The sequence below is a fragment of the Xylocopa sonorina genome, chromosome 2 (assembly GCF_050948175.1).
Source record: "Xylocopa sonorina isolate GNS202 chromosome 2, iyXylSono1_principal, whole genome shotgun sequence".
Taxonomy (NCBI): Eukaryota; Metazoa; Arthropoda; class Insecta; order Hymenoptera; family Apidae; genus Xylocopa; species Xylocopa sonorina.
This window is the reverse complement of record NC_135194.1, coordinates 14,426,915-14,450,051: the sequence shown is the minus strand read 5'-3', so window position 1 is coordinate 14,450,051 and position 23,137 is coordinate 14,426,915. Positions and strand designations below refer to the sequence as shown.

General features: G+C 49.4%; 2 protein-coding genes across 10 annotated transcripts in view; both read right to left on the bottom strand.

Annotated features, from left to right (window-relative positions):
* The window catches only part of LOC143432839 (glutamate receptor ionotropic, kainate 2), a 257,821-nt gene that overhangs the window by 73,949 nt on the left and 160,735 nt on the right, over window positions 1–23,137 (bottom strand). For 8 of the 9 annotated variants that reach the window (XM_076909748.1, XM_076909753.1, XM_076909749.1 and 5 more), the window contains exons 1-2: window positions 8,794–9,062; window positions 3,044–3,248 (exon numbers count right to left, since the gene is read on the bottom strand). The exons of the other annotated variant lie outside the window; for it this stretch is intronic. In XM_076909748.1, coding sequence (XP_076765863.1) covers window positions 3,044–3,137 — 94 coding nt within the window. In that variant the 5' untranslated portion in view covers window positions 3,138–3,248; window positions 8,794–9,062. Of the gene's footprint in view, window positions 1–3,043; window positions 3,249–8,793; window positions 9,063–23,137 lie in introns of those variants that run through there. 9 annotated transcript variants of the gene reach the window in all.
* On the bottom strand, window positions 18,690–22,211 carry LOC143432741 (uncharacterized). The gene is made up of 4 exons (XM_076909607.1): window positions 22,057–22,211; window positions 20,470–20,761; window positions 19,597–20,103; window positions 18,690–19,354 (listed from the first exon to the last, which is right to left on the bottom strand). Exons 1-4 carry the CDS (start codon window positions 22,066–22,068, stop codon window positions 19,089–19,091), a joined length of 1,077 nt encoding a protein of 358 aa, XP_076765722.1. The 5' UTR covers window positions 22,069–22,211; the 3' UTR covers window positions 18,690–19,088.

Sequence of the window (23,137 nt, the reverse complement as noted above, 5' to 3'; positions counted from 1 at the left end):
GGGAGAACCAAGCGGATTTCCAAGGTGATTCTACCCCAACGGGTGACAAACGCGATCTCTCGAAACGTCCTCGCTTCGATCTTGTTGTTCAGAGTAGACACGTGGACGAGGGAAAAAAAAAACAGTTCCAACAACGAGTGCTCCCGATTCTTCACGCTCGTGGCACGTGTCGAGCTGGGGGGAAACGTAAAGCGGAAATAGCCGTAACTTACTTAACGCGAACGGGAACGAAGCGCGAGTTTTACGTTACAAATGAGAACGAACGAGTTTCGAGTGCGTGGCTGAAACGAGGAAATATGAACGAGCTGGGCCTTGTATTTCTCTGTATTTAATTATCGGACGCTGCTCGCTGACCGTGGCCTATCTGTAGAAAAAACGAAGCTTCGTTTCGGAGACAAATAACGCGAACGAGCTCGGTTAACACGCGAGTAATTCGATGAATCGCGACTGTCTGTCCTTTCCATCCATTTGTCCACGCGAACCGACTAAGTACGTTCTATTTAACGTCAGCCTGGCAATTACAATATCATCGCGAGAACAAAGAGACGAGAAGAGGCAACGGAACAGAAATTCGTCAGGCTGAAAAATCAGCATTATTCCCAAGATGGAATCGTCTATCGTTTGCGCTAAGTACGAGCAAACCATGAAATAGAAAACAGAGAAACAGGACGTTAAATCCGCGGTGTATTCTCTTCTTAATATCTCAACAAATTCACCACGAGTTCTTCGATCGTCGTGGATAAAATGATTTCAGGGGTAGGAAGGTGGGAATGGTTGCTCTCTATTCATTCGCCCGCGAGTTTCGCCAAGGAGACAGGCACGGAGAGATTGCTAAGGGGAGCGCCACCTGGTCTTACACGCACATCAAGCGGTAGGTACGCCATTACTGGCAAAAGTTCTCAAGAGCACGGTAATGTCGTTCCAGGGTAGTTGAAAATTACCGTGGGCCGTCTAGCGTTGGTACGAGACTACGTACAACGACTGAAAGTATGCGTTTTTTACACGCGCAAGAGGATCGATCAAGGTTCCACGTTTCATTTTCACGGGTAGCCGGTTAATTTTTGTACGTACACGAAAGTTCCATTAAGTGGCCAGTAGAAATTTAATATACTTGGAGTTGATTAATCGATATGCGAACGAGTATCGACGAGCAATTTTTCAGGACGGATGAAAAATGGCTAGAGCTGGAAAGTTAATTTCGTCCTAGATGGTTAATCGAGCCATCCGTGGCACGGCACGCGGACTAACGTTCATTATCGTATGACTTATGACGGTCCATTAACCGGAGCCCTCGTTCACCCATCGAAGAACTTCGATGTTGTTGCGGACGGTGGTCGGCCCTTTCAAAGGTTATTCCACTTAAACGCTCTGTTCTACGCGCGCAAATTGCATGGGCAATTTGGCAAGGCAACAGGCTACCGGAGGGCTTACACGTTAGTCCGTGGGAAACGACTGTAGAAGCAGATTTTGCAAAACGGGCAACAAACAGCGCGACGAGTTCTCTAATTATTAAACCGACTATGCGAGGTCCGTTGAAACGGTGGAACACGAAATCCCGGTGCTATCGTGTTCTGGTTGTTGCCAGTTCGGCTTTGTTAAGCTTCGTTCAATTTCACTCGAGGCCCTCCATCGACTTTTCCACGAGAAATATCGATCCTGGCTAATTACGCGGCTTAATTGACCTGGCCAGGCGCACCTGGCCTTCTGTCTAGGGCTGCCTTATGGCGCCTGAAAGGGTTGCGCGTCAAAGTTTCACATTCTGGACCATCCAACACCGGAAATCCAATTTCAATGGAAACGCGAACCTCTACAAGATTTAGCGGGACGTCTGATGGGCGACAGAGGAGTCGTCGTCGAACGTGGTAAGAAAAATATCGCACGGTTCCACTCGACGTGACTGCGCGCTCGATGGCATACACATCGAGATCTAAATGTTTCATCAATATCGCAGTGTGTATCGCGCGATGTTCGATCTTCCCTGAAAAACGGCGCACGGAATTTACCCGCCGGCGAATTTTTCACCAGCGCCTCGACGCGAGCGTGCTATTTTCCGGCCAACTTTTAACGGCATAAGCTCGAGAAATGTATGGACGTTGGCGTCTGTAAATTTCTGCTCGCACTGTAAAATGAACCACGCTGCATTTCATCCTATATTTCGCGTCGATGAATTGTATATGGGAATTTACAAAAGCTTACGATTTTTTAAGGAAACGAACGATCCATTTGTACAAGCGCGACTGGCTTCGATTTGTTATTTACGATCCGTGTAACGCGTCGACGAAAAGTCAACGATCCTAATCCGAGTATTCTCATCGACGTTCGTCGCACGCGTTCGAATCGCGTCTCGAATGGACGACATTGCTCGCCGCTTCTCTTTCGCGTCGCGTTCATTGTCCGACGATAAACCAAGGGAAACGAAAAGAGCTGACCCCGGTCGGAAGTTCGCCGGATTTCATTGAGAAGTTCCATTTATCGAGTTACGTCTCAACTTCGCGATCATCGGAATACTAACGACTCGCCAAGTCGCGCTTTATTTCTCGCCTTCTCGTTTTGCGTTAACGACCCAGCCTTTTCTTCCATCGAACTCGATCGTTCGGGACCGGCTGATAACGAACTCTGATGAAATCGCGAATATTTAAGGAGGAGCGCTGGATTCGGGAAGAAAGGAAGTGCGCGCTGGATACGAGGTGAACTTCTCGGGGACTAACACCGCCTTCCGTGGAAAAGAAAGCACCAAGTTCACGGAAAAGGGACATTACTCGAAGGAACGGGACCGTCGCGGGTGCTCGTTAATTCTTCTTCTAAAAGCCAAGATTCTTTCGCGCTATTTTGTTTGCCGCAGTTTCTAAGGGATTGCGGACAGCGCTCACGGTCGCTTTACTCCCTTTAACGCGTCTATTAATTGCTCCTCCGCGACACCAAACGGATCTCCTTCTCTCGTGGCTTCGTTGGAGCATTACAAAGTTGTACAGAGACCGTTTCAAAAGATAAGATTCCTCCTTTGTTTTTTACTTTCCTCTTTTCTAGTTCTGCAGGGACTTACCGATCTTGACGACAGAGGGTAACGTTGTGACGTGGGACGGCAGCTGGAGCAGCTGAAGCACAAAGACGGTGGCTACCAGGCAGCCCAAATTCATAGCTCATCTCGAATGCCCACCGTCGCGGCCTCTCTCGTTGGCCCTTCTCGCGCGCACCACCGCACCGATCACGCCCGCGAACCGGCACACACAAAGCTCCCGTGCATTTACCTGAAATCAAGTTAACAGACCTCGAATCAGCGAGCTTCCGCAAGTTCCACGTCGCGTTCCACCCCTGCGATTGCCACGCGTTCAACGAACTTGAACTTCACGCGACAATCGCGCCAGAGTGTAAGAAATCGTGTTCAGTTGACGATTCTTCTGGATCTTTTTCTTTTGTAGGGTGATTCTTGTTTTTTTTTTCTTGTAGAGGCGAAGTACAAAGTTTTAGAAGGTTAAAGGAGATTCCTCTCAGGTTATCATAATTTCCGACTTTCCTCCCTGATAACTCTTCTCCTCAATTTTCCCTCGGTAAATCGTGCGCCCTTCTTTTGCGCGAAATAAACCAGCATTTTTATCAGACAACAGGTTTAAGAGTAACTTAACGTTAAAGCAGATTACCCACTAGCAAACAGAAATTTTTTCGCCGATTCTAGAACGGATCGGGGATGCTGCAACATTTGCGAAACGACCGGGGCTATTATGGCGCTCGTGGAAGCTCTGAAACCCTCTTGATGGTCCACGGTTGATCCTCCAGGTTTCTCGCTACGTTATTCACACGCTTATGAAACAAGCGTAATTGCCAATCCAGGGATCATAAATAACCATTACGCGGGAAATTCGTGGAACGATCGTCGGTTCTCTGTCCCTGATACGTCGCTTTGTGCTTCGTTACAAGTCAACCGCGTAATATTATCCTAGATTAATGCGAGCAGATACGGTAAAGCTGGCGAACCAAATTATTCGTGCCAATTAATCTACATGCAGAGTAAATTGTTGTTCTACATCCTGAATGATGTTCGAACGTGTCCTCTTTGGATGTGACTTAATTAAATTTTAGATATTCATTTTTTTCTCCGCTATTGTATTAAATATTTTCCAATATTTGCTCGTCGAAGACGCTTTCAATTATCCCTCGCGAAGCTGGATAAATTAATTTACTTGGATATTGCAAATTCCAGAACTTCCGGCTGGTCGAATGTGAATGCACGCTCGCGGGAAAGAATCGATGAACTTCACGTGCGTTCATCAACAACCGAAAAGACATTTCCTGCTCGAACCAAGTAAAACAAATCGAGCCAGCTGTATTTCTTTCGATCCACCGTAAAATGGAAAAGAGCGGTTGGCGTGGCAGAAATCTCGAGATATTTTCATTTCGCTCGGAGCCCGATTCAATGTTTCTCATTGGCCGTGGGACGATGAATTGGCGCGGCAGTTCTGCGAGTTTTCGTGCTCCCAGAATTTACATTTCGCGCATGAACCCTGGAGCACTCTTCAGGCTGGGGGATTTATCGTTACAAACATCCCTGCTCGCGTGCTCACGGGCCGCGAGTACGGCTGTAACTTCGTAAACCGGCAATTTATTCGCTCATTTCCGTATTTTTTCGACGCGCACCTTGCAACGAACCGTCGCGTCCCATCCATCGTAAACGAGCAACGATAATCGATTTCGAAGCGCGATTTTCCGATTAGAAAGATAAAACGAACCTTCCAGGAATTGTTTACAGAGAAGTCTAAGTACGAAGAACGAAAGGGGTTCGGCTCGCATTTTTAAGCAGACGAACGACCGATGCGATTCACACTGATTCAAGCTCGACGAGTTTTTTTGCGCGATTTAAACGTCACTTACCTGGATCACATATAAAAGGAGCCAGACGATCGCTCTCTATTTGCGCCGTGACTCGATAAATGGATCGGCCTCCGGCTACCATGGGACTCGTAGATAGCAGGATCGAGGAATTTGTCTAACGGATTTCCTTCAATTTATTTCACTCCGCGCCCCGACCATCGGATAAACCGTAAACTAGCACTCGAGCGGATGGTGTTCCCGCTGATCGTCGACCTTCGCTGCCCCTATTAACTCGAAACAGCTTTCGTTCGTAGAAAAATCAGCCGCGAATATCGCGCAGCTCGAGCGTATCCTTCGTCTGCCAAGTCACGCGTGTGTAAATTGCGAATCAGGGGGTGTATCCGCGGTACCGTTCGACGGGCAAGTACCTCATTAGACGTTCCGCGGGTCTCGTGGAAATAAACTCCTGGTGGAACGGCGTCATCATTGTCTGGCCGCGTCTGCCGATAGTTCCAAGGCTGGCGCGTGGTTTTATTCGACTTTAATTCAATGTAACGATTGTTTCGCTCCGGGTCAGGAGGAATTCGTGGCGAGTCGCGTGGCTTCTTTCCGCCGCCTCGAAAGGAACGACGGCTACGAGTTTTCGGCTGGCGATAATGCGACTTCGTATACCGGCGGATAGTTTCTGCTGCACGCAGACTGGACGGCGACTCCCTGGACCACTGTATTTTCGCGTTAAGGCAACGTTTTTCTGCGCTGGCGGAGTTCGACGTCCACTGGGACGATTTTTCCCGAGGCGAGTAACACTGGATACGCATTAAAGGAGACGCGGCAGGAAATGGGCAGCGGAGCTTTTTCTCGATCGGATATCGACCGGGAACTTATTTCGAGTTGAATGGGGGGGAAATATAATAGCGTCACAGGCGACTCTATTATCTCGTCTCTGATATTTAGCTAGTTGCTCTTCGTGTTAACTGGAAATGTGAGCCTTTAATGCATCGATCGGGGCTGTTCGCCGCGCCAACAATGGAATATTCGAAATAATGAACCGAGAGCTTAAATAAAAGCAGAGAGAGAGGAGGACGCGCTGTACAATGCCGCAGATTTTACGGTGCACTCTCACGATCCCTGAGTCTCTTGATTGTCCCACCGGATAGACCAGCTGCAATTAGGAGAGTGGTAATTAGGGCTGTTTAGCGGGGAAAATCGAACAACAGGGTAGACGACGGTCCTTCCCTGCAAATACCAATCACATTCGGTCAAGTAAAGACAAGATAAACGGTACACGATCGCAGAATCGAATATAGAGCTCTTTAATCGTATTCAGGCAGAGAGGAAACAACTGATGCGAGAGGGAAGAGAAAATTTAAAGGGAGAAGAACGACAGAATGGTCCGCCCCGCACTACTCTTTGAATATCTATTCTTTTCATTCCCCTTTTATCTATCTGGACCCTCTTATCCCTCCCCTCTCCAACCCTTGTTCAACACCTTTGTCAGCCACCTATTCTTTTGTGATTTATGATTGTTCGAAGCATCTTGGCGAGATTATCTAGAAAGCCTCGGATAAGGAGATAGCGGAAATGTTGGATCGGCAGTTCTCTATTTTCCTTTCCTATCTGATGACAGAAAGGTGCCTGTATCTCGAAGTAAATACAGCGTCTGTCGGGAGAAGACACGGAAATCTCGTCGATTCTTCGTGCAACGGGAAATTAAAAAAGTGTAACAGTTGGTGCGTCGAGAGGTAGGCAGAGTTCCAGGACCGGAGCCAACCAACAATGGGAACCGTACGCGTCAAAGGGGCCAGGAATTTTGCAACAATTCGCATGACGGTCGACGCGAACTGATTTTCGCCTATGCGGGCGATTCCGCAAAAGGTTCGCCGATAGATGGTTACGTCAGCTCTTACAATAGCTTCATCGATTGCGAGCATTGTCCCTTTTTTTCCCCTTTTTTTATCGCCCAGCCTATCTGGTCACGTGCCACCGAGAGATTCGCCAAATTAGATACGCCGGATCGCGCGAAATAAACCGGCAAAATATTTGAACGTTGGAATTAGTCTGATAAAAGAACAGAAACGAATAATTGTTATAACAAAACGTCAGGCGCACGAAGTTCACCCCTCGACTGATTCAGTGTTAATGCATCGCGCGATGCGATATTACATTCGCGCGCTGCGCTCGACGTTCAGATTTATATTTGCCGTTTGTTGTCCCCCTTTTACAATGCATATCTATTTCTTTTTTTTTTTTTTTTAATTTCAGCGCGGGACACTTTTGCAACGATATATATAAATCAAGTGCCGGTGGAAAATTACGAGGCTGATATTTCCAGTGAAGTTTTATTACCCCTGCCGCAACGAGGATGCCCCGATTTCGTGACTGCGAATAAAAACATAGTCTAGTCTAATAAATTCGCAAGGAGGGAAAAGCTGGCAAGGTTCCGGCTCGTCGCGTCGCGCACCTCTACGGAAATTTAATAAAGAACCCGTCTTATTCCCCTTTTTACTTTCTCGCAAGCTTCGTCAAAATTTGACGTCGCGCCCGTCACAAGAACCGGGAACACAGCCCGTGGATCGAATTTAATTCCACTGGCAGTTGTAAGGGCTGCCAGCTGGTGGAGAACGCTTACCTTTTGATCTTCCGGGACGCGAAATAGTTCGTAAATACGCAGCACCACAACGGGGACAGCCGTTGTTGTGCAACGTCCCTTTCAAAAGTAAAATTTCATTACGAGCTAACTCAATTGCGATGATAAAAAATGTTCAATGGAAAATGCGATAATTTCGGTCATTGTACATAAAATATACAGCCATTCTGTGTTTCTTTCTCCTGTCAAGGATTATCCAATCGCAATGATCGTCGAATAAAATCGCTGAACAAAACTTGCGACTAACCATCGAACAATCATCAACCGCAAATGGTAGAAGCGACAAAGGAAACCGATATACAATGTCCAGAGCGTCGATTTTTCCAAATAAATAGCATCAGAATAATTACGCGCTGGTAGCTTGACCCGCGTCATTTGTAACGTGGCCCGTGCCGCGTAATTTGTTCGCGCATTACGCGTCGCCGCATCTGCCGCGCAGGAAAACGCGGCGAACGGTCAATTGTAAAATTGTTATCGGCGGTCCAAGTCCGAAGTACGTTCTCTGGCCATAATTCGCGTCTCTGCCCACGCGAACCAGCGCTCTCTCATCGGTTGTTACGCGCGCGCGATTACGAGCGATCGAACGATATTAAAAAGTCGCGCCATTGTTCCGACCGCCGCGCGTTCATCGCCGTTTTATCCGCTGCGTCCACCGCGGCTGGCGCGCGTAGCAGACGCGGCTTCATCGCGTTTCTCATTGGACAAAGTCAGGCAGAAAAAATATAACACGAGTACGTGAACGACGCGTAAGGCAAATACGAGAGGACAGGGGATGGTATCGGATACGTCGATATCTCTGCGAGGACTAAATCAAAACCGAACACGTTTGTTTAGGACACGCAGGCTCGCGAGTATTACGAGCCTCGAGCGAGTGTTATTTTCGTTTCTGTTTATCGTGCGCGGAACTGCTACGTGATGGAACACGGTGATTTCCGAGAACGCTGTTTGCCAGCGAAAGGTTGCGCCGTACGCTCGCGGAACACTGCGATGCGCGCGATGTAAACATGGTAACTGCGCGATCACGATGAATAACTAGCCACGAACGAACGAGAGATAGTAGAAATGGCAGCGATCTTGTTTCATTTTAAAGTATTAAAATTAAATAAAAGCACTAACGTGTGAAGGTTCGAATTTCAACGCCATGGAGGTAACACAAACGTCCTACAATACGATTGGAGCGTACAGTCGCCATGTTTGACTTTCATTTAAAAATGGCACTCGAGATCCAGATTAAATCACCGCGCACTGTGCACTCGAAATCGTAGTTCTTCGTTGTTTAAACTGCTGTACGATTAACAATTATAGACTACGTGATGACGCAGGATTTATTTGGTACTTACGAGGTGTTATCGCGTGTGTCAGGTGTTGCAGATCTGTTCCGTGGACCGGGGGTGGCGTTGTCGCGTAGAGTCGATGGATTCCTCGATGGACACGTGGCGATCGGTGGTGGATTTTTGAAAAGGTGGTCGCAGAAGGGCATGCGTGGTCCGTTTGGTCCCCGCGGCACGCGTAAACATAACCTCTATGGCGGCCAAATTTTCATTTTGACGACGTACACACAAACACCCTATCGAGACAGCGGCCGGCGCGCGACTGCCGCCGGTCCTACGGCCGCCGACTCGCGAAACTATCCGAAATCGACCGAGTCGTGGCTCGAGCCCGCCACGTGCTACTGGCTGTCCTACGCATGCGCCGTACCACGTGCTTCGTTCTCGTCCCTTTAAACATTCCATTTAAATGCCACTTAATTATCTGAGAACGACGATTTTTTTACTTCAACACTAATCACAGCTAAATATCTCGCAGGTTGTGCTTCACATTGACATTACATTGGTATTTTTGGTATCACATTCTAGAAGTTCTTTTTTATTTCCAAATCAGATTTGCGTTCAATGTTTTGATAATTAACTATTTATGAAAGTACGTGTATCGCGTGGCGATTAAAAACTCTCGGCTATAAAAGCGACTTTCTCGTCTCACCCCTTTCTCTTGCGTCGCAGCTTGGAAGCGCGTAAAAGCTTCGAGAAACAATAACGACTTTCGCAGTAACGTCGAAGTGAAATTGAATTTCCCAAGGGGTTGGGCGTCATTCACAGGGACGGGATGGGTATGAGTTGTAACTTTCAGTTGACGGTAAACGTCGCGAATCATCCATCGCCGCGGCGCGAAACTCCCTCGGTCTTTTGTGCGTTTGAACACTTAAATTGATCTTCAGTTACTGTCCAGTATAACGTTGTTCGTTAAATGTTCAGCGCGGTTCAACGTTCCGTGTCTCTGGATAACCTTGTATCCGGATGAAAATTTCATCGCACTTTCCTCCCTTTTACGCGGGAGATTTATAAAGCGGAACCGGCGTTTTGGAAATTTACGAGAGTTTCAAAGCGGCCAGCCAGTCGTTCGGATTAATTCCGAAACAAATTTCGGGATTTTATATCCGCGTTTATAACGCCCGGCTGTTTCGCCGTAAACCGAATGCGATTCGAAGCGGGTACGATCGTAGGGTTCCACGCGGAAAATGGAAAATTAACCGTATGATCGTAACGGGATCCTCGCCAGGCTTACAGATGGGAAAATTATTATATTCCTCCCGTTTATTCTCCGGAGGAAGGCCAACAGCGAGCAGCTAAAAAAATGCCACAGTTTCAGACGCAACCCTAAGGCGAAATCCGCGTACGAAAGTCTACTAGTTATTGCGCCTTTTATTATACATCTCTCCTGAGCAGGAACTGGCAACAAGGAGTACGCCTCGTAAACTGAAACGAGTTCCCAGTAACTTTGCCTATGCCTTGGTAACGACTTGCACATAATGTACATCCTATCACCCGTGATAAATTTCGAATACACGCATTCGCGGAGCTCGCTCGTATCTTTCTCGCAAGCAACTTCCAGCCGAAACTTGCACCACGCTGGAAAATAATTTAACGACAGCGAGATCCAGAAGACGCGAACGAGCGGAGGCAAATTCAAATTCGTCAGCGTGACTACCCTCGCGGTTCCTTCGCTCGCACGGTTTAATCCGCGAGATGTAACGTGGAAAAATAGATTAGTTATTACGTCGCTGAAATTCCTGAAGACACTTCGACCGGAATTAAGCGGACACGCCACGAGAGGGGAGCGACGTGTAGCTTTAAACATATTCACCGACTCAGACAGCGATCGTTAGGGGTGAGATTTTCAGGACCTCGCCAACTTCTCCGCGACGGTAACTACAACCCCTAACTTTATCTGAGTGTGTAACGCAGGCGTTGTGCAAACAGCGAAAGCACCAGGCGCAACAGGTATCACGACATTTATATTTCCGTGTGGATCAGGACTACGGTCACAGATGAGGGGCATATAGGACGGGCCAATCAATTTCATGCACTTTGGTGTCTCACGAATTGAAATGTCGATTGTGCAAACGTAGACGGATTTCCTTTGGTTTTGCCGCTTGGTAGAACTTTCGATAGTTTAACGTTGATCCTTTACGACTGCAAACCCCGTCACTTTCGATATTATCAGGTTATCGGAGCTCAGGTACGACGAGCAGCCTGTGGCTTGGTAAGTTCTTAATTTATGTATGGTCAGACGATGATCATCGATCAATTAAAAATAATTCCAGCTTTCTTGGCACAATGATACATGGAAGAATATAATTTGATTACGATTCGCGTTGTTCTGATGGATTACCATCGTGTTACGCGCGTTTAACATAGTTCTCTCGCGTCTAACAAGCATTCTTGCTAGAATAGCCATCTGCTACAATTTTGCTCGTACTACTATTCATCCGATGAATAAATTTGTTCGCAGATTTAGATCTCTGCTCGCATCTCTCTGTGAAAGTTTAGCTGGGACACGAACTCGTTGATAAACCGTAGAAATCGTGCTCTGGAACAGTTAGCTGCAATTCCAGCAGAACGTGCCGGTTACTTGCATATCCGGAAGATGGCGTCGCGCACGAATCCGGTAAACGCTTCCACGGCAACTTTCACCGATTCTTTCAAAACTAGTCGATTTTTCACACGCACACAAACGTGCTAAAAGGAATTTCACACCGTTGGAACATAGCACTCCTCATTCTTGGTACGTATCATATAGTACGTTTCGAATTTGTTTCCATCCTGGACGAGCGCTTCCGCTTCCGCGATTTAACGGAAGCCTCCAGCGGCTGCCAGAGACTCTTCCGCGTGCAAGCTTCCCTTTATTCGAATGTTCTCAAAATCTCCTTCGATTTCTCAATCTCTTTGGATGGTCCAAAGTGGAATGGAGCGTAATTCAGAAGACTCGGAGGCAGTGAATCGAGTAAAAACAGCGCGAGGAATACATTGCGGTAGGAGAGTTGTTGGCACGGGACGCGGTTGTCCCACTGCTCCGAGGCGAAAGCAAACTGCAGGCTTATTTAATAGCGGCGACTTCCGTATCCGAGTTCCGTCCTCGTCCGGATTCCGCGGAATATCCGCAGGAAATTCTCGATCCGCTTCCCGGCCTGTGGCTCGAAGAAAGAGTTTCGCGGCTGATTTCGGGCGCGGATCTCGCGTACGTGAAACGCGATCGCACGCGATTGCCAAGCGCCAGGCAGAACGATACGTTAGACGATAATTTATCGGCGCTTTTATCGAAACGCGATTCGGATTCCCGCGCTTCCTCCTTCGACACAATTGCCGCGCAATTAATTAATCCGCCCCGTCTGTGTTTTCCGTCTGGTTTTCGAAACGAGATTTCAACGGCGAGCGTATCGAACGCGGCCGTCAAGTGGCTTACGCGCGGCAGTCGATTAACATCAGGAAATACGATTTTGCGTTATGTGTAATAGAAAGCGTTGCGGGCCCAGCCGTAATGGCGAACAAATTGGTATCGCGTCGAACGCGTCGTGTTGCGCGGCAAACAGACCGTAATATGCCCGATATAATTTATAATCGGCTCGAGGACGAAACCGTTCGTCCATTAAATATCGTTTTCATCATTGATGGACGCCCGGCCGCGATGATGGTCCTTCGAGCCGCAACACCGGCGCAGATCCCGCCCATCCGGCAAACGGAATTGCTAATTACCGGTTTGCAATTACGCGTAATTACCCAAGGCTTTTAATAACGACCGTATCAATGTAACGCGAGGGGGGACGTGGAAACTTTTTTAAATCGAATCGAATTACCTTTGAGCTTCTCGCAGTTGCGCGTCTCCTTAATTAAACGGTACGCGCTGTATTGAATTAATTAACACGGTCCAGATCAAATTTTTCCAATTACCGAACCCTTTGGATCGATCTACGTTTCACGCTCCCCCCCTGCAGCCGGGCATTTAAACGGCTACTCGGGACGAGAGTAACGAGTTTAAAGCCGATACCCTCGAAAAACGTCGATCAATCGGGCGCAAACAAATGGACCGCGTTTGTACCGCGTTCACGCTGAACTTTCCCGCATGTTCCGTTTAATTTATGAATCCTCCAGCGTAACTGGCCCCTTAAAAATGTCCGTACTCGCCCCCCTGGATGCCGGTATATCACGAAAGTTGCACCGTTTCCACGCGGACGAGTGGCCAGCGGGTTCGATACTGTTCCCGCGCGAGAGTGTTTTACGCGGAAATTAGAAAGCGTTGCCGATGGAAGCTCGCTGCCAGAGAACCGACGAGCATAATCCATCCGCGCGTTAGTATCGAGCTCTACTCGCAAAAAGGGTTCCCCTCGAAACGACGAAGATCGCGTGAACGAAATATGATCGCGCCCTTCTGATAGCTGATTAACGAAACCCTTCGTCTTCTCGATCGTAAAGAAGAAAAAAGACGTAACTACGTAACGAAGAGACGATGATAAAGCGTGGCGTTGGTGCGCGACAACTTTGCTCGGCGGTTGGCCTTGATTTAACGTCTATCCCTTATCAGGATTCGAGTACATCGGCCGCTAGGAACGGTTCCGGTGGCCGGAAATTTATCGACCGGACTGCCTGGCTCCGCGCGTCCTCTCCCACTATTGTTTTTCCGTTATCTTCGGAATGGTTTAGATTAGTCGCGCTTCCGTAGTTGGCATTCGCGACAAGGTGGCCGACCGGAACAATCCTGGACAGCGGCGATGCCTCCCGCGTGCCAAACGATAAGCCTTTGGCTAAGCTGAACACAAAAGCGTATCGTGGCTGTATAATGCCGTGGCGTTTACGCCTCTGGGGAATATTACCGCGAGGAGGGTCTATCGATCACCGACGCAGTTCGATTTATCCTCAGCTCGACCTCCCCCTCGTCCAGGGGGATTTTAAATTGTACGGGCTTCGCGGGAGCTCGAGCCGTGGGATATGAAAATGAAACGCGGACGCTTCCTGGTCGGTTAATTGAACCATTCAACGACGGCACGCTGATTGATTCCGCCTCCTTCGGGGCGGAATGAAATGAGATGAAATCCGAAGTTAACGTTTATTTAATGAAGACGGTGTCCGAACGGTGCCGCGTTATTTGCAAGTTAAATGAAACGGGCGAAGAAAGAATGGCAACCATCGTAACGAGGATGAATGGGAAACCGATAGCTGGTATCGGCCGGGGATCGATAAGGAGTGCTGGAAACGATGCTGTGAATTCGTAAAAGTGTCGATGGATGGGGGATCGGTAAATAGCTGACAGGTAGAATCTACTTTCACTCAGGAGGCTCAATTTATCTCATTTATCAGTCGTTTATTACCGAGGCTATGATCGCCACGGTACTGTTACGTGCATCCAGGGTTGTAACCGTGCGAATAAAATATGGTCTTTACTCGAGATGTTTCTTCGCGCGGAATTAAAACAATTTGAGGGGGTCAGACGTGGAGAACGTCGCAGAAAATGTAACATCACCCGCAGGAAGGAGTACGCCTCTGTTATCGACGTCTAGCAAATTTGCAAAACTGGTTAAGTCTACGCAGACACGTTTCCAACGTGAGATCCCCCGTTCAGGAACTCTGCCTCTTATCGTGGTGCCCGTAAAGCCGACGCGTTATCAGGCGAAACCCGCCGCGCCTCGCGGAGTCACGAACGTCCGGTGAATCTCTGTTCCTGGTGACCGCGTGATGTATCGCCGCCACGTTGGAAACCTCTGTTTTCTGATCGAGACGCGGTATCACGCACCGTCTGAATCCCCAAGTTTCGCGTACAAGCGAAACTGGCTCGTTCGCATTCCGACGCGAGAGGTTAGCCTCCATTTTTGTCGGCGAACAGACACCGCGTCACGTATAAAACCTCCCTCTCTGTGTTCTTCAGGTGTCTCTCGTCTGTCCTTTCGCCCGCTTTAGTGGCGATCTTTTACAAGACAACGACGACATTCCATGTAATCTACCGTAACGACCTTTGATGTCGAATCTCTTCGTACACCCGATGAAGATAATGCTCGTGTCTCCCGGCCGTGACCCGACCCGATAGTATCTCGCGATAAAGCGAGAAAGGAACACGTTAACGAGCCGCACGAGCACCGAGGCAATAAGGTAGGCGCAGTTTCGCGTGCGTGCCACGCGATGAATCGTTCAAGGTGTCGGATGTTAATTGCATCGTCGTACTTTCACGGCTCGATTAAAAACATGTTGCTCCACCGTTGCGTCTACTTATTCAGCAACGGCTTCTTCTGACATCACCGCGGTACAGTCGGAGTCTGAAGCCGGAAGCGTCGCCAGTCAGTCGAGAATAACTTCGCGTCTCCTCTCAGGAACGAGGATGTTTAAGGACGTTTCTCGTGACCGATTCGACAACGATTTATTATCTACCCGCGTGGAGAGGTACTTACAAATTCGTTGCATTCGCCGTGATGCACCTCGTCAGCCGGAAATCACACTGCTCTTTGAAATTCTCCCTGGCGAATATTCACATCCATCAACGTCCCTCTCCCCCCCTTTTTCTCGGTACAAAATGGGATCCTGCCGTTTCTTTCCGATCGCATCGGGAATCTCGTCCATTAATATCGCCGTCCGTACCGTCGAGCGTCGCGCGTCCAGTTTCAATTACTTGTACCGTTTTACTCCACGCGCGTACGACGCGTCATCCGCGGCTCATCAATACCGGAACGCGTGATAATTGCTCGTTAAAATCGCCGTTCGACCTCTGTATTGTTATTTTCGAGCGCCACCGAGCCGCGCGTTCCCGGCGTATCGAAACGCATTAGAGCAAAGTGCATCGGGACCACGGCGACCCGCGTTACGCCATTATGAGAATTACAATACGGCCGCGCAGACGACGCGCGGGGCGGCCTGTTTTTCTCCGTGTTACCGTAAAATTGCCCCGTTTATCGGCATTCATTGTTGTCGACGTCCAGCGGTGCGCGCAACCGTGCAACAGCACGGGACGCCGCGGACGAAGAACGGGGACCGAAACGGTTTCGAATTAATTCCCGTCCCGCAATTTTCGGCATCGCGTCCGATAAACGGTTTCGCGTGGCGAGGCGACGCGCCATCCGGTTCCGCGTCACGGTTCACGGACGCGCCCTCCGCGTCGAATAATAGATTCTCAATGGCCGAAAATGTCCCAGACCCGGTCCCTTTGTTCCCCTCTAGTCGCGAATCACGTTCGAGGCGTTCCTCGATTGCAATTTTATCCTTCCCCGCGACCGATGCCGGTGTTATCTCTAATTACAACGTAACAGGAATTCGCTTGGTCGATTTATACGCGCGGAGGGGGTGCGACGGCAACAAAAGCGGGATCGCTACTACATTTTCACCGGCCGTTTCATTAAACGGCGCCATTCTGTAACGGGATGTTTATGCCGTTCGTTGAATCGGGTATTGTTCACTTAACCGGCGCGATCCTAGGTGTGACGTTCATTTAACGAGCACCAAGGTGGCGGTTCCGAAGGTGGTTCGAGGGGGGGAGGGAGGACGGTGAAATTGCACGGAATCACGATCTCGTCTGGCTCCATAGAATTTCACCCCCCTCTGGGCAGAGGGTAATCGGGTCTGCGTTCGAAATGCTTTCACGCGATTCATTAGAGCGCCATTTATATTTCTCGACTACGAAAAATGGATCAATCGGGCAAAGTACGTTTAATGGCGGGCGATCCACTGTTGAATGGCGGTTCGAGCGATCGAATCTAAAATAATTATCGGCTGATAGGCAAGTCGGGAAGAAGAAGGAGAAAGAGGGGCGAGAGGACAATGAACAAATGGTCGAGCTGCGCTTGATCAACTTTGCTATCGCTGTACTACTCAGCGATGCGCTTCTTTATTTTCACCGTGGAAAATTGTTCTGCTCTTCCGTTTCACGGGGAGACTTCGGTTAACGCCATTGTTTGCGGTTCGTTCGGTTGCACGAGATCAACCAATGTGCAATCAGTGTCGATTAAAGAGTACTCGATCGTCGTTACTATGCAACACCCGATTCGAGAGGTGTTTGTCTCATTTTTTTCCACGATATAATTCTTCCATCGACGTCGCGACGAAAATCGTGACGAGATGGATTATTATAAAAACCTGTCGTTAGTTCGCGGCAAAATATGCAATTGTTGTCACGTTTCCATTATTCGCGAAGCTTTTCGTGCTCCCGTTGCATTTCTGTACGAAGATATTCCATTACGTGTTACGTCGGCTCGTATCGCGTTCGCCTGTGTGCGTTTTGATGCGTTAATCAAAATCACGGGGATAATGGAGAAACGAATGGTATGCGGTCTGTTATTCACGTTCAAAAATGAACGTGATACAGTCGCTTTGAGATATGGGAATAAATCAAGTATATAAAAGCAGTACAAATGGTGTGCGGGACAGTCCAAATGCGAAAAATCAACTGCCACGGTCCATAAAATAAAATATCCATATAAATTTGTCCTAAATCATGCACGGGAAGAAACTAATTCTGGTGGCTGTGGTGGCGATCGTTTTTCTCCAGGTACGTACGAATTGTTTAAATTACGTAAGTGCGACACGTTGGCAAATATTAATATATGCGTTAGCTACCAACCGGCAAGTAGAGCATTGCGATCTATTCCTGTCGCCGCGAGATCGAGAAGGTGATCGCTTAATTTTTAAATCGAGATGGATGAACGCGACTTTGACGAACGAGCACGACACGCCGCGCGTACTGTTCAACCGCGAGGCGAAACATTCATACATTCACCGGAAAAGACACATTCGTCCGCGTCAGATGCGAGAAATATCGAATGCATCGCGCGTGCACGTCGTGGAACTTTGCAATTCGAATCGAATCGGTTTTAATTGACCACGGTGGATCGACGACGCGTTGTTTCTCACGGCCAACGATAGTCGCGGTTCACCTTCGATCGCCATTTACGCACATGTGCATCGCGAGCAACTAGGAAAGTCTCGATGAAAAAAAAACGCAACCGATCTCGTTTCCTTCAGGCGAACCAATCCGTGTGCGGCAGCCTCCAGGACGTCGCATCGCAGTTGGAGTTGCTTAGAAACGTCGCACCACGCACGATGCCGACCAACTTCGATATCATGAACGAGCTGAGGCGCATTCGAGAATCGCTGGAGCAGTGTGGCACCTCTTTAGTGTCTCCTATGCCAAGATCGAGCGATTCTCTCGTCGAAGCTGACGACAGTGATGCAAGCGTCGACCAGGTTTCTCCTCTTGGCAGTCTGGTATCTTTGTGGAGTATGTTATCGCAATTGGATTGAATCGTGCCAAACGATATCAGATGAAATTGAATCAGTAATTATTGTACTCCGCTAGATTGAAAGTACTTTCCCTCTATGTATCTGTCAAGTGTAATTCTAATAAAAAGCAAGGTACACGAAAGGGGAAATGCGCTCGCGTTCCATTTGCGAGGACGTCGATTAATTAAAATTCAGAGGAATCGGGTCGGTTCAGGAGTGGTTGGAAGAGGTTTAGACCCGGAACAGACGAGCAAACGTTAGCTATCTAACGTATGGCAAAAGTCCGCAGCGAACCGACTCGACACAGTCCGTTTGCGTAGTGAAAGCGGCACGGTAATAATTGAGTTTCAAGCTTAATCGTATAGTTTAGGTTCGGCTTGTTTACCATGATTTAATCCAAAGTAGAGGTTGCGCCAGCCGCTTGATCGCTCGAAACGACGTTCGTGTAACCATATAACGTGATAAATATAACTTTTCCTAAACGGTTACGTGGAAATTCGTGTTTCGCCAATGATGGTAATAAAGTTTCGGATTATTTATGCCCGCTGTAATTTGAGCGGTCGTATCGGAGACAAGCATTAGCCTCGCGAAGTGGACATTAAGTTTAGCACGCGTCAGTTTCCGTTGTCGATCGTCTGCGAGACGAATTATTTAAGTCAACAGGTTGGGAACAGGATCGGAGGGGAAAACAAATCGAACCAGCCCGCTTATCTATGCACGGTTTTATTAAATAGAAAAATCAAGGTACTCGAAGAGGTAGAAAAATCGCGGCCATTGTATCCAACGATCGTGTAGGGAATACAACATGGCGGCCATCAATGCCAACCGCTTCCAGCGTTGGTCCAACGGTTTGTCCTTGCACAACTTTTCCCTTCCTCGTCCAGTATCGGCGTGGTCGCCAACGCAATGTCAACGAATGCGCCTTGCCACGGCACTGGCCCGTGTAAAACTCTTTGTAGAAAGGCAACGCCTCGCGAACGAGTCTCTATGGCCGCATAAAATCGGCTTGCCTCGAGATCGATCGATCGTTCCGTCACCTCGCGTGCAACAACGGGGCGATGGGACGAGCGAACGCGCAAGAGAGCAAGCACGAGAGGCTCCTTGCCCTACAACGAATACAGGGGCGCCTTGAACAGCAACGAGGACGCGGTTCCGGCGGAAACGATCCCCGCGGGACCGGAAACTATCGCGGACGGCGCTGTCGCCGCTGATACGACAACGTTACTTAAGGGCGCCTTGGCGACCGAGATCGAGGATGCAGGTGCAATCAAATTAACCCTCGCCGAGGCGGAAGCCGCGGAGCTGCCGGAAGTACTCGTCACCGAGCTCGAGCTGGCTGCCGAGCCTTCAATCCTGCTCGACTCTGTTGCATCTGTAAATAGACAGACTGCTGGGATCCTCGTTCGTGTAAATAGTATCGCTATTACAGAGTTCCAGGATTTGGGTAGCGTAATTATTGTTGGTCCTCGTAGAGAGCTCTGACGTACGGAAACTTTCGCGAAGTCTTCGACGTTTCAATTTACCTCGACAGAGGGAATTCCATCCATCTAAATCCTTCGCCATATACTGTTGAAAGTGATTCTAAAAAGATTCAATCGTTCGAACGAGCCTTACCCGCCAAGAGACCGTGTCCAACGACGATGCGACCAGCGGTTGTCTTGCTGGTAACCGTCGCGCTGGCGTCCGCGCTCGAGGACACGCTGACAGGACCTGTGGCAGTCGGTGCAGTGATGGCCACAGGCACAGCAGTGACAGTTGGGGCAGTGATGGTCACAGGCACAGCGGTTGGAGTGGTCAGAGCGGCTGGTAACGGCGGAGCGGTCGGCCCTGCGATCACTATGGGCCCTGTCGAGGGACCGATCACGGCGTTCGCTGACGCTACGCCAACTGTTTCCGCGACAGTCGACACCTCCACCGATGCTTCCGTGGCCGACGATACTTTCGCGTTCTCGATCTCGACGCCCGCCTTCGCCGTCGCTGACGCAGCGACACTGCCTTTCGCTGCCTCTATTTCGGCTGACGCCGCGCTATTGGCGATGGCTACGGAATTGTCTGAAGGCGCTACCAGCGTCACTGGACCAGCCGAGGCTCCTTTAATGAGCACCGCATTCTCCGTCACACCTTGGATATCGATCGCGTCTGCGAATGATAAAACAATCAGCGGATAATACGAGGAATACCATCTCGTAGTTCGTTACGATCCGCGCGATTTTGCCGCCCCTGTCGCGCGCGCATTATCCCTGGGAACACCTGAATTTATGGTACCATTAAATCCGTAATTCGCGGGCGAAACGCGGCACCGATAAATTCTTCGGTTTATGTATCTCGTAAAAGTTGCGAGGTAATAATATGAGATCCGACAGCGCGTCAGTTCGCTCGTACGACCAGCCTAAGTTCGAACGTAACCGAGCTGATAGGATCGTCGAGAATCTGAATCGAATTCGAGGCGGCAAAGCCGGGAGAAAAGCGAATCGTACGATGAATTACTTTGCGTGGACGTGATTAGGGTAGGTTCAGGGGTAGTCGTGGGCGTGCCAGGCGATACGATGGCCACTGGTCCAGAAGACGATCCCTCAACGATCGTTCGCGTGACCGGGCCAGCGACGAGGGTCTCCACCTCCTTTATTGGCTCCGTGGGCAGCAAGCTCACCGCAGGTGCTACCCGGTAAACCGGTGCGACCAACAGCGGTGCTGGCGATTGTCCGGCGCCCACTATTTCATGATAAGCCCAGTCGCTGGCGCGAACGGACGTTAGGAGAATCGATGCCGCGAACCATAACTGAAAACGGATAAGGCGTGATTTATTAAGACGAGCGTGTCAGGAGCGTCTACGTGGGTTGATCGGCCGCGATTGTTCCAATGTTTTCCACTAATCTTTCTCGTAAATATCCCCCTCGTTACGCCGATCCCGCGTGGCGAAGGTGTCCGCGGGAATATTGCGCGATAATCGAGCGCTGATATATCCCTCTTTATTGCCCCCCCTCGTCTATTCGGTTTAATGAATCAGGATTTGAACTCTGACCTTCCCCATTCGCCGAGTGGAACCAGTCCGTGTTACAATGTAGGTTAGATCCTCGACGGCGTTACTTCCCCCTGCCCTCTCGAAGTTTCACACTCGGACGTCTATTACCCTGGCTATCCATAACCGCGTTGATAACTTTGGATACTACCCATTGGGCTCGCCTGACCCAATGGTCGTAAATGGAAGCCAGACTCCGGCTCGTACAATTCGTATCAGCAGTTTCTTCCCACCTCGGATTGTACCCGGTTGTCAACCGTAACGAGAGGGAATCAGCTTGATCGTAGCTTAACCAACGTGTAATCCATCGTCCCGTGTTGCGTGAACGGCCGACCCGGGAGAACAATATCCATCGCGGATCCGTGCGGTTCAACCAGCCACGGATAGAGTCGCACGCATCACGAATTTGCATAACTCGGTTTCCGGCAGACGTGCCGCGCATGAACACGTCATCGCCGCCACGGTTACGCGCGCCTACGTGGACGGCATTCCGACGAAAAACCTTGCGCGGACGCCATCGACGCTCTCCTCAAAGGACGAGTATCGCTCGCTTGATCCTGCGTGCTGCCGCGTAACAATCGTCGCGCGAACCGAGGGCTGACTCGCGCGGTTTTCGTCACGATCTAAATCGAATCAGGGTCTCTGGGGAAACAGTCGAAGTTAGAGACGATATCGTGACGATATCGGTTGAGAAATATCGCGATAATTATCGAGTCCAAAGAAATGTCACTGGTCCGGTTGGAAGGTCCCTTTGCCAAGGAAGACGCGACGATTTTCCGACGTGTTTAAACGAAATCGATGGATTACCCGTCTTAATCAAAGTTACAGAACACGGCCGTACGTTTCAATTATCCGAGTGGCAGCGAACACGGCGAGGGTCTATATATCAGTGAAACATTGGTCAGAGACAGGTAGCCGTTCATATTTCACGGAGGACACGAAAGTGCATTACGAGCCAACAGATTAAAGTTTTCTCATCAGGAACTGGTCCTCTTCCCGTAACAAACCCTCCTTCGAACGGCTCGATGAGCCACGATAAAGTTTTCTGCGCTTACCGGGAACTTCATGGCTTGGTCTGTCCGGCGCTGGCCCCGTACCTTATCCTACTATTGTCTCTGCTACGCGGAATTTTCTCGACTGTCCACCGCCGCTCACTGATCAACTCTGAACCGGCTTGAACCGTTATATACTCGATTACGTCTAACCAAAGGTGATGAGTAAAGGAAAAATTCTCTCACCGCGCCCAGTTTCCGTCGCAAATACGAGGACTCTGTGGAATTCCGCGCGCAGAAAAGCAGAACAAAGACTGGCTCGCGCGACCAGCTGGCTGGCCACTAGAAATTGTTCTGGACCAGTTTGCCGACCACTACTATCACTTTCGATTATTAAGATGCTGGTACACGGGGTACAGAGAACTCTGTATCCTTCTGGTTTTAACAATTTATTTAGAGACAGACGTCGAGGACGTCCGTCTCGATAGATGCCCAACCCATGTCTAAATTGTATCGCAGTTTCAGGGAGGACAGAGAGATTTTCTGTCGAAAAAGCGCGAGCCCGGGACAGCGGTCCGTGGAAACGTGTCTCGCGGGACGAACAATCGAGCCATATTATATTGGTTCGCGCGGGCGCGGCGCGTAATAAATAGTATCGAGAGGTGAAAAAAGGGCTGGCTAGAAAAAAATGGTGAATTGGAGGCGCGTGGACACGGGCAATTGCTTGGAAATGTTGTAACGTTCGAGCTGCCTGTGGAAGCCGGCGTTTCCTGCTCTCGCAGATCGGCGATCGTACAGAATTTAGTTTATCGGCCGCAACTTATTCAAGGCCGTCTCGCGCAAAAACGAAAGTCAATTTCGCAACATCTCGCGCGGATTGCATCTTGTTCTCTAACCCTAAATTGTGCCGCGGCGGGCCGCCAAGCCGGCTTCTGGATTCTTTTTCGCCATCCCCCTCTCGGGCGGAACGACGGCCGCGGCAACCGCCGGCGGGGGCACGACGATTAGCCACGACAACGAGCCGGCCCCGCTCGTGAAAAACGAAAAGAAACAAGCGAAAGAGGAAAAATATCAGCGCGGTAATACGCGCGCGCGCTGCAAAATATGCAAATATATCCGTGGCCCCGTTCCAGACGCGAAACTT